Below are 11,941 nucleotides of genomic sequence, written 5' to 3' on the forward strand. Positions count from 1 at the left end.
TAGAAAAAGCAACGGGGATACGGGGAACAGAGGCTCGAAGGAATTTGCTCCACATAAACAGAGGAACGGGAAGAAAAGTGGGGAAACAAGAGGAAGTTGGAGTGGGGGAATGCAAATAATGGAGGAGGGAACACGTGACCGTTGATCGGGAACGGTGATTGGCGGAAAGTGATGAACATCGCTTTCCCACCTGACCCGTTGCCGTTCGCTTGCCCTTCTTCCGAGGTTCCCAGCAAACTGCCCGTTCAGAATAGTTCCAGATGTGGCCATGTTTAGTTTGATCTTTGAAGTTTTCGCTCATCGTCTCATAACTGATACATTTTTATACTATCTGCTGACACAGTAATACGCTCTGTCCGACCATCGTACTTTTCGTCTGCCTGCGGCTAGTCTCGTTCATAATAACACACATGTTCTTCTTTTGCTGAGATAAATCTCGAAACGCGGAAGTACACGAGAGAGACGTAGACGCTGTCATCCATCGGGGAAGACAGAAAGGAACAACCGCGCGAGTCGAATCCGTGGACATTTTTGATTACATTTCTCACGAGAAATTTCCAAAAATTCGTCAGAGTAACAGACGCGCGTCTGAGTAAACGTCGCAGTTGTTTTTTCGTTACGGCAAAGTCAGATCGATATATTCGTCGTTCCCTTTCTCTTTCTCTCTCTCTCACACTCTCTTTCTCCCATCAACAAAATTATAAAAATTCAAAGAAAAAGAGAGGGCCGGCCGTTATCGAATATTACTACGAACACAAGGGGAAAAATCGTCCGAGTGGAAGCTTAAACGCTTCGCAGCCATTGATTCTTCGAGAAACTACTTCGCACGCCATATTTTCCGGAGAGAATATATCATTGTTGTTCCGCCTTTTTTTTCTTTAATAAAACGTATACGCGGGTATTTTTCCTATTCGAGCACCCGATTTCTCATGCACTTCGCACGAAGTACAGATCACGGGTAAGAGATAAATCGATACGCCTACAGACTTTAATCGCCAGTAGGCCGCCATATGCCACGTCAAGCCAGAATGACGTTGCAATGGCGAGATCGCAGCGTTTAACGAAATTTCATAGCGAAGAGAGGAGAGAATACACACAGTGAATACAATCTTATTACTTCACCGAATTGAAAGAAGTGCAAATATAAAAAGAGGACGGAAAGAGAAAGCAATTTAGATAAACAGAGAGTGTGTATATGCTACATGTATGTACGTATACATATATATATATACATATATATATATAGGCGTGAAGAATATTCGAGGTCGAGAGAAAAAAACAGACACCGGGCGCTAACCGAAAGCTGAGGAAAAAGAGGTTCAACGAAAAATTTTTCGTGTAGAGAATTCGAGCTCGGTTGTTGCGCGCACGCGCGCCCCGTCGCTTTCCGGTGGACAAGAGAGAAAGAGAAACGGAGCGGCACACATATACAACTGCGAGAACGAATTTGATTCTCTGTAGGCTAATTTGTGTCCTGTAAAACGGTCTCGCGGGTACTTTTTTCCAAAATTTCTCAAATGCTAGAATTCAGGCACGCGATTATCTCGCAAACAAAGAGCCATCGAGTGTGGTCGCGTCAATCGATCGTATGATCATCGTCGGGCCACAGTGCTATATCATATGGTACAAAACACGATCGATCGGGACAAAACAATGGCATTAGAGAGTGTTTCCGCGGCTGAGACTCTAATCCAAAGGTTTGCCTCCACATTTTTTAATTCACCAACAAAGAACAGTCGAAATTTTTCTATGACTGTATAAACTACTACTACTACTACTATACTCTCACATTATACATCGACCCCCCTCTCCGGAGGTTTACGTGCTGGTCCCGCTTTCGTTCGGTACATACCATTGGCACCGCGACGAAAAACGAGCCCATTACACACACACACACACTGTTCTTCGAGTATATACACGTAACTCTTTTTTTTCTTCTTTTGGTCCGTTATGATTCTTCGTTTGTTACTTGAAACATTTGGTCCGGTCGTTGGTCATTATTAGACAGCGGATCTTTATGAAAAATAAAAATGTTCTACCCGAATTTGCAACAAACTCGAGTGAAATAGAAGTTTATATTTTCTTTCTTAATATGTTTAATAGCTTAAACATACAATATTAGGTTGTACCAAAAGTTTCTTTTGGAATGTGCTCCTTTAATATTGCTAAATAAATAGCAAATTTATGTTAGGAAGTACTAAAACAATAACATAATATTTATGTTGTATTTGTATTCATTTAACAACATTAAAGGAACACATTCCGAAAGAAACTTTCGAGACAACACCTAATATAACAGTATTTTTAAATTCTTCTAATGTTTTTACTGTTTTTCAATTACACCTACTCCTTTTTGTAAATCCGCTGTCTAGTCATAATTAACGATCTCTGAACTGCTACGTTTGGAAAACCACCTTGACACCGTTTCTACGGTCAAGGTAATTTTCGTAACAAAGAAGCATAACAATGGCAATAAGTAGACGAATCAGTTTTGTCACTGACTCATTGCGACCACCGTTGCGAAACACAGTTTGCCTGGCTCGTTGAAAAGTGTTTAAATTTCGACCATCATCGTTAGACTTGCGGATCTTTCTGCAATTATAGCTTCTGAAAATTTTTACACACAAAATCCAATAATATAAAATTCTACAGAATTTTTCGTACGATATTAATTGATTTTAAATCTAAAAAGTCTACCACGGAAAATAGGATTCTATTTTCATGCACTTTCTTAAAATTCCTCTACAAAAATTGAAAACTGCATAAACATCCGCAGTCTAATCATCATACAATTAATTCGATGAAATTCTGATGCAAATTCGATTTTATTCGTTTAGTTATCTTGTAAAAATACATTGAGGAATCATGCACGTGATCTTCGGGGAGTGAAACATACATTCCTATACATATGTACAATTTCCCTGCTTCGCGTAAGACACATCTACACAATCATGTCATTCGTATACACACATACATATATACATATATATATGTATAAACACTTTATTTCTACATGTTACACATGTACACGTGGCGCCCACGCAACGTTCATACATATACACAGCACACACGCACACATACATATACATATATATTCATATTATACATATATGCATACACAATACACATGTGTACATATATGTATGTACGCTCGCGAATGAAGGGGACGAAACGAAGTCTACACGCGAAGAAATTCTGGCGGTGTGACATCGTCAACGTACTTTTCTTTTTTTTTTATTACACACACCGTTGGTAATGCTGTAACGATGACAATCAGATATGCTGCAGAACAATGTGATATATATCAATATATATATATGTTGTATATTGATCCAATGTCTATGCTATTGCATCGATGATGATGATGATGATGATGATGATGAATTAATGATAGTCACATGATGATAATGCTAATGACGAACGTGATTCGTGGGTAAGGTAAATCAATCTATTATTTATCTACACGGCCCGTGGTCCTGCGCGTTTCATTTTGCTATATTTAACAACTATTTTAACGCCTGTAATTTGCCAATTACTTTTCTAGTTACGTATATATATCGTTATACTTATTTTTAAAACGTGGGAATGGTTTTGTACGCTTCAAATGGGTTTTTTCTTCTTCGTATTATTAGGTTGTTCCAAAAGTTTCTTTCTGAATGTGTTCCTTTAATATTGCTAAATAATTATTAGGTAGTCCCAAAAGTTAGTTTTCGATTCATGCACATTATGCAAATTCATGTTAGGAAGTACTTAAAACATTAACATGAAGGTTATTGCATTGTTTGTACTTATTTAGGAACATTAAAGGAACACAAAAAGGTTTCCGAAAGAAACCTTTAGGACAATCTAATATTATAATTTCCTGCTTCTATTGTTACACGATCGATATAATCGTACAATATATGATTGTGTATTTTCGGCGAGCGTCGTTTTTGCAACAGAAAAGGAAAAGAAGTGGTTATTGCAGCAAGAAACGATCATTTTTCCGTGTATGTACATGTATAACGTTGACTATACATACATATATATATATATATACATATATATTTAGGTTGCATCGATCGATACACCCGCCCCGTGCTGCGACGCGACGTGTCCGTTAGCCGTGCCCCAAAAGCAAGCTAATGTTTTCAGCTCAACTAGTAGCGGATGCTCCTTTCGAGTATATACTCTGCTCGACTAAAGTTTACGATGTACACTTTATCTAACATATATAGGCACATCATATGTATTTAATGACCGCTGCTGATAATGGCCTTGACAGCTATTGTAAGCTGCAGCTAACTTTTTCACGAGAAATTTTTCTCTCCCCTTATCAATGAAATAGATACGTTTTTTCTTGAATCATTGATAAATAATGATGATGATGATGATGATGATAGGGTGATAATGATTTAGAAAACGTTTCCACTCAAACATTTTAACACCACAATTTTTTGAAGCGATCAACTATTATTACAAAGAAAATACTCATGAAGAATTCATGAAATTATGAAATTCATTGAGGACACGAGTCCCCTTTTTCAGGACAAGCTTCGAAAAATAAATTTACAAGTCCACATTCGATCTACTTAAAATGTTTGAGAAACTTTGAAGATCTATGAAGTCTATCAGAAATAATGAACATTGAAATGAGCATATCTACAGTCATCGTTACAAATTAAGCATTGCGATCCAACAGGTTCCAAAGCACAACTGTACAAGACGATACGTAAACACACATCTTACACAAAACAAAAATGAACTACATCAATTTTGAGATATGAACTTTCAGATTTTGATCGAGTATAACATATGTTTCATATATTTTGTAGTAATAATGATAATGACTTGGAAGATGGGGAAATTCCATCGGATGAAGATGATGAGCCAGTACCGCCACCGGTGAAAGATGAGGATCCTGTTAAAAATGTGTCGAAAGCGGATACATCAAAAAACAAAAACTTCGATTCTAAGTTTAGTAAAAATAAGAAACCTAGTGTTCAAGGAAGCAGCAAACACGACAGATTTTTAAAATATAAAAGTCCAACCGAAGATTGGGCTGGTGACGTCGAGAAAGCTATTAGGGCAGCTTTAGAGGAAGATGGTGCTAGAAATCAAGATTCTAAGTCTAAGAGTAAAAATAATAGAAATAAGAATAGGAAAAGGCTTCGCGACGAAAGGGAGGAAGATCGTAACAAGGATCAAAAGGTCTTTAAGAATTCTTATCGTGCTTTACGCCGATTCGATCAGCATTGTAGATACTTATGCTTTTTTATATTATGATTTACAGAGACGAAAAGTGAGCGACGATGAGAATGTTAATGATGATGAGGATGAAATGTTATTTGTTAGAGGTGCTTCACCTGTTAGAAAAGATGCACAAGAGAATAGCTCTCCAAGACATGCCAACGATCATGAAAATTTTGATAGTAACTCGGACTACGACGACAGGCCTAATGTAAATCGACATAGGGATAATGATAACAAGCGTGGGAACACAAGGGGAGGTGGCGGGGGAGGTAAAATAACATGTTAGTTATTTTTTTTACATTTAGAATATTGTGTTTCGCACGATTTTAATCATGTTTGTACCGTAATAGGTCGACGAGGGGGTAAAAATGAGAGAGGTGGTAAAAATAAAGCTAGAGGGCAAATGAGGAATGATAGAAACGGTCGGAGAAATCAAAATAACGATCACACTCAAGATCCAGACACTATATGCGTTTATTATATGCAAGGGAAGTGTCACAGAGGAGACGATTGCCCTTTCTCGCACAATGCCTTGCCACCTAGAAAAATGGAATTGTGCAAATTTTATCTTATGGATTGTTGCGCGAAAAGAGATAAATGTTTGTACATGCATCACGACTTCCCGTGTAAATTTTTTCACATTGGGCTGAAATGCAATCACGGAGAAAATTGTAAATTTTCTCATCAACCGTTAAATGAACAGGTATGCTGACTACAAATAGGGTTTTATTCGATAAAAAAGAGCAGTTTTAAACGAAAGTTTTCATCCTTTAGGTAAAAGGAATATTGCTGAAACATTTAGAAACAGCACCGAAGGAAATCCTTGGTGATTTTCCACGTTTAAGCAGGGAGGGAGCAATGTTGATGATAAATAATACGGCAAGAACGCTATCGCAAGGTCAAGATGTGATGAATCAAAAAATTCCAAGCCTTTTTGATCTAAATGTGCCTGCGCCTACTAGTATTACAGATAAAAATAATGAGAAAGAGGAGAAAGGTATTTCAAGACATTATCGCTTTTCACACGAAAATATCGTTGTAGTATTAGCAATTAACATTCAAATGTTGTATACAGAAGATCAAGTATCGCAGCAGAAAAGTGTTCGAGAAAGGAAACCATCTGGTAAGAAAACTCGGTGGGGCTCGGACGAGGATAGGGTTCCATACGAACAAATTATGTTATTACAATCAGCCAACGAATTTGGTTTGCAACTTCCGAATGCTGCATTGGGTTTAGCAACTCAGCAGCAATTACATCCAAAACCAATGATTACGCAATCTATGCCAAGCATGGATTTCTATACGGAAGCCAATTCTGACACGAACAAAATTAACGCGAACAAACGGGAGAGAGAAGATTTTACAAAAGATGTAGAGGAGGATGAAATTTTGGAGCAGGTATAACAAATTTCAATTGAAACGATTATCTTCTGTTTTTTTTTATTACTTACTGTGAAGCTAAAAAAGTTCATATTATTTTTTAGGCAAAGAAGAAAGACTCTTCGGTACTTGAGAATTCGAAAGACGTAGATTTAAGACAACTGTTGAAAACTTCAAAGAAGCCTCCACCTGTTGTTAGTATAGCTGATAAAGTCGCAAATCTTACCAAATCCAAGTTTGACGAAGAGAGTGATCAGGATGAAGAAACTGATCTCGTTATAGAAATGCCCGTTGAAGAGGAAGATAAACACAAAGAGAAAAGTACAAATCAAGAAGGTAATATTTAACTCAAGAAATTTGATACAAGATTAAAATTTCCGAAGAATTTAACTGATTAATTTGTTGCAGAAACGTGTACCGCAAGCGAGCAAAGCAACGACAACAATGCTTCTTCACCTCATACAGAGGAACGGGAAGTGCCGTCTCATTTACCGAAAAAGGCGCAGGAATTGTTTATGCGTATTCAACAACAGCAGCGCGCAGCTCAAGATAGTTTCAAGAATATGGAGAATGAATGTTCCACACAGAACACAGATAAAATTCTAGAAGACTGGTATTCCGACGACGAGGATGACGACGACGACGACGATGACGACGATGACGAGGAAGGTGGAAATCTTACGATAGTACTTTCGAACAAGGACTTATCGAAAGAAGAAAATGAAACCTCAGAGAAGACGCAAAATATCGCCGTGAAAGAAGACTTTCAGCCGGCAAGCTTGACGCCTAGCATACCTCAACCAGCAGCCATCGTAGACAAGCTTGGCGACTTGAGTAAAATTGACATCAGCGCCGAAGTATCAAAATTGTTATCTTCTATTAAAGCACGCGGTACGCCTGGTGGAAAATCCAGCCAGCAAAGCGCCGATGGTCAGGAATACCTTGCGAAAATTAAATCCTCGCCGGACAGAGCATCGTCGGACGAGTCCAGCGGCCAAAATAAAACTGCGTTTAGCGCTGCAAGTCAAGTAATCCAAATTGAACGCGAAACATCGAGTCCACGATCCTCTCCCGGAACAAGTTCCGCACCTGTATCTAGAGATCCTCGTATGTCTCGAGATCCTAGACAACGCAGAGACGAACAAAAGCCAAGCAGTCCCAGTAGAACAGAGTGTAAAAAAGAGAGCAAACCACTTAGACTGGAAACAAGCATCTACAGTTCTGGTATCACCGCGGTGGACACCAATATGGACACGGATCTTCGTACTAAGACGGATCAGGACCTTCGAAGAAAAGATATGGACTTCAGACAACGATTTCAGACCGGTTTCGGAGATACCGATCTACGCGTTGTCGGAGCAGGCTTCACGGACGCGTCTACCAAGTCCGATGTCGATCTGCGACAAATGTTAAGTTTACCGTTTAAGCCAGCACCGTCTCATGTACCTTGCACGGAAATAGATGCTAGTATTTCCTCGCACCCTCCAATGGTCTACAAAGTATATGTCGTGGACATACCGAGACCGGATTACACAGGTCTAAAGCTTACTAAGAACGATGCCCAAGTCAAATACGATCCACGTTTAAGGAAAATATTTCGAATCGGTAAGGTTGAACTAGCTGATTCACCTATGTCTCCACCCCCGGTAAAACCGGACACTCCAAAGTCACCCCCGCAAGTTCGATCCGATCCACGACGAAAAGCTCTTGAGGCTTCCAATTTATCTTCTCAGAATGTTAATGCTTCCATGATGAAAACCGTGCCGCAACCATCCATGGAAATGGCGAACATGGGGATGGGTCCTGCGGGTATGTCTGTACCTCCAGCCATGCCTGGACCCCAAAATATGCAAGCGGGACAGAACATGATGCCCATGGGTCCAAATCCAATGCTTGGGAATATGGGCCCGATGGGACCCATAATGAATGCCCCACCCATGGGTCCTCAAAACATGCCACCGATGGGTATGTCTGGTATGTCTAACATGCCCCCAGGAATGCCCATTAATGGACCCGGTCCTCAAAATCAGATGAACTTCGACCCACGTTATAATGTTCAACGTAACAATGGAGCTGGTTTGTTGGGCCCTGCACCTGGTTTTGGAGCGGATGTTAATCCTTCGTACGATGGTGCATCCTCGTATTCCGGTGGTAACTTTAATAACTACAGTCCTGGTCCTGGCCCCGGCCCGGTACCTCCAGATTCCGGTATGATGGGGTTCAATCCAAACGGTCCAAATCCAAATTTTGGCATGGACGGACCCGAGTGGAACGGAGCAAACCAAAATCGACGCGGTGGCCGAATCAGACGACGAAATCGTAACAGGACCAATATCGTCACTAATAACTAAAGCAATAAGTCATTTCGAATAGGTACATGATCAAAGTACCTGGTGATAATTCTCATTCTAATTTAAATTTGTACAGCATGCGTTGCCAAGGCAACTCGTTTTCCTTCACGGCGGTCCAGATGAATTGTCTTGATTCTTGTCAATTGTATACATGGTGTCAAATGCTCGTTAGATATGATTTAAATAGCAGAAAATACGAATCTAACGGAATCGAAAAAATTGACGAGATAGAAATTGTAAATGACTCTATATATTCAAGCATTTGTTAAGTACGCATGAACGATGTGAATAATGCTCATAATCACGCGATACTATATTTTATTGAAAAATATAGATCATATTCTACACGGAAGAAAATATTGTATACAGGATTAAATTTGTTAGATTACCAGTTACAGGAAATTGTTTCGTTGAAGAGACGTATCTGTATATATCGAACATCATCACATCTATTTGAAAAAAAAGACATTTAATGCTTAAGATGGCGACAAGTTGAAAATCGATTAATTATACAAATTGATTTATATTTTTTTTTTATGTCTTCCATGTATAGTACATAACAGTAATGCACCATATTACAATTCATGTGCTCACTATAGTCTCTTGGATTTCTAGAATAACATACTGATTTTATTGAATCACATTAGAAAAACAGAGCTTATACAAATTTTCGATCATTACGGCTTAAAGCCATGATAGAAGTTGATAAAATAAAAAATCGATCAGATGACGGTACGTTAATCAGTACGAAATCTCGCAATATTCTGTAAAAAAATTTATGTATTTCTAAGAACTTTGAAAACACAGTTGTACATGGACATACTTTTTTACTTGCATAAGTATTAAAGGGTTATAGATGAGTTCGGAAAAAGCTTAACTTTTTGAGTTTTCGTAGACATTGGAACTGAAAATATTTGAATAGTAATGATGTCTGTAATCTTCTAGGTTTCACATTGCTATCAAAGCATACCCAATAATTATATTTATCAGTTTCGTGGTATGTTCCACAGTAATGTTAAACCACTTTCATCTGCCGAAAGGCGGATTAAGAGTACACTTCCTCTTTGAAAAATGATGTTAGTCAGAAATTATATATTTAAATTCAAAGAATTATTCGATGATTGCCCAATGTTAACCTACCGACTATAATATAATTTTCTATATCATCATTATTATTATCATTATTAATGTGAAAACATAAAGTAAAATTACATTTGTAAAAAAAAGAATAAAGTTTACTATTATATAGTAAAACTTTCTTTTTGTACAGTTTAATTATTGAATTTAATAAGATTATCTATCGTTTCGTTTTAACGTTGTAAATAATGCTGTATTTCTGCAATGCACTTCTTAAAATACAAGTACATCTAAATATGGGTATAAAAGGTGACAAGTTTTTTTATATAATATATAACCTATATAAAAAGTTGTACTTTCATTTGACTATAGTTAACGCTATTCAAGATTCTTATTCGATTATTATCATTATTGGTCTTGATCCGATAATAATAATTTATAGTTAAAACCCATGTACCGTTAATGTACAATGGAACTTAAAGGATCAGCTCTTATAGCTGACAAATCCAACCGTGCATCCATTTCGTCATCCAATTCTCCTACGATTGCCCTAAAAAGGAAAAATTAAATACAGTATTTCAATTAGCTTTTCGGATACAATCTCAGAGATTTCTTTAATCATTCGATGTCTCTCCGATTAAACATCCTGAAAGATGTAAATACTTCTAATATAATTACAAGTGTCTCTACCTATTTTCAAATATGAAATGTATATTTTTTTACTATCAGTATTCGTACAATTTCGTGACTACCAGAATGAAGAAAAAGAATTAATATTGTTTACTCTGTATACATTGAAGTTTATATTGTATTATATATAACATGAATATAAATACTAATTCATTAATTCGATATTGGAAAGTTGCTGTATTAATGTGTAATAAACATGGATAAAAAGCTGTACGAACAATGAACATCATTATCATATAAAACTAATAGCAATATTCGAGAAACAAATTAATCTCATCACTTACACATTGTCGCCTCTAATAATGTGTAAACCTAATACAACTTGTTCTACACCTTGTGTAGTACTATATACTCGTTCATGCGACTCGTCTAATATTATGTTGATAGTTTGGTCGAAACCTTTTAGCGTGCCCTGGAAATATAAGAATTTCTATTACGAATAATTATACTTCGGCGAGACTGTATTGTACATAGAACAATAATTTTAAAACGACGTTAATTTTAAGTTACAACGTAAAGAAAATCATTTTGTATGATATTTCTATACTCACAATAAAATTTCTGCCATCAGAAGTGATAATAGACACTGTGTCTAAAAAGATTGTTTAGGATGCATATAGAACTGTTGTAGATTATGCAGATTTTACAATGAAATTGTAACGTGTAATATAATTTGTAAAAAGGATACGATTCACGTAACTTTCTAATCCCGACGCCATAATCTTAATTAAACATTAAAATGAATTTTACGTAGAATTATAACACGATTACGTGCACTGTATAGATTTAAGAGGTTCCCTGTATTCAAGTTTATTTACTTAACCCTCTGCTGTACACACTCGAACATTATTTAAGAACGCTTCGACAGAAATCGTAACAAAACTTTAATAAAATGCAACGAAAGTTGTTTTAACAACTGTGTTTAAAACAACGATGAATGGACTCGGTATTCTTGGTTAATAACTATCAAAATGCAAAAACGTCTGATGTGATTGCATACAATATTACAACCACGTACGATAAGAATGTGATCCTGTTTTGTTTTATATAAACTGTAACTGTAAGTCCAACAAAGTGTAAGATTTATCTGGATTTATCAGAGTATTTTTGTTATCAAGCGGGAAAATTGTTTCGAGTGTTCTAAAAAGAGACTCTCTATATGAATATATTTATTGACCATATATAATATATAGAGAATCCAAGAGAATCCA

The 11,941-nt window shown here is 37.0% G+C and overlaps 2 protein-coding genes across 3 annotated transcripts; one reads left to right on the plus strand and one right to left on the minus strand.

Annotated features, from left to right (window-relative positions):
- Window positions 1–258: 258 nt before the first annotated feature.
- Window positions 259–11,142, plus strand: Su(sable) (suppressor of sable). 2 transcript variants are annotated; one of them, XM_076439794.1, is made up of 8 exons: window positions 259–1,697; window positions 4,815–5,190; window positions 5,273–5,513; window positions 5,583–5,935; window positions 6,007–6,229; window positions 6,308–6,630; window positions 6,717–6,948; window positions 7,021–11,142. In XM_076439794.1, the coding sequence occupies exons 1-8, from the start codon at window positions 1,621–1,623 to the stop codon at window positions 8,961–8,963; spliced, it is 3,768 nt and encodes a 1,255-aa protein (XP_076295909.1). In that variant the 5' UTR covers window positions 259–1,620; the 3' UTR covers window positions 8,964–11,142. The 2 variants fall into 2 exon arrangements, with proteins under 2 accessions (XP_076295909.1, XP_076295910.1); XM_076439795.1 differs by having other exon boundaries at window positions 5,273–5,501.
- On the minus strand, window positions 10,449–11,935 carry LOC143216629 (U6 snRNA-associated Sm-like protein LSm8). The gene is made up of 4 exons (XM_076439890.1): window positions 11,419–11,935; window positions 11,282–11,322; window positions 11,015–11,142; window positions 10,449–10,590 (listed from the first exon to the last, which is right to left on the minus strand). Exons 1-4 carry the CDS (start codon window positions 11,447–11,449, stop codon window positions 10,500–10,502), a joined length of 291 nt encoding a protein of 96 aa, XP_076296005.1. The 5' UTR covers window positions 11,450–11,935; the 3' UTR covers window positions 10,449–10,499.
- Window positions 11,936–11,941: the final 6 nt, after the last annotated feature.

This window comes from Lasioglossum baleicum, chromosome 15 (genome assembly GCF_051020765.1).
Source record: "Lasioglossum baleicum chromosome 15, iyLasBale1, whole genome shotgun sequence".
Taxonomy (NCBI): Eukaryota; Metazoa; Arthropoda; class Insecta; order Hymenoptera; family Halictidae; genus Lasioglossum; species Lasioglossum baleicum.

Coding starts and splice junctions, on each gene's coding strand:
- LOC143216629 (XM_076439890.1), bottom strand. CDS start 11,449: ATGGCGTCGGGATTAGAAAGTTACGTGAATC. Junction 11,143..11,281: donor CTGATGGCAGAAATTTTATT/GTGAGTATAGAA, acceptor TTATATTTCCAG/GGCACGCTAAAAGGTTTCGA. Junction 10,591..11,014: donor ATTATTAGAGGCGACAATGT/GTAAGTGATGAG, acceptor TTTCCTTTTTAG/GGCAATCGTAGGAGAATTGG.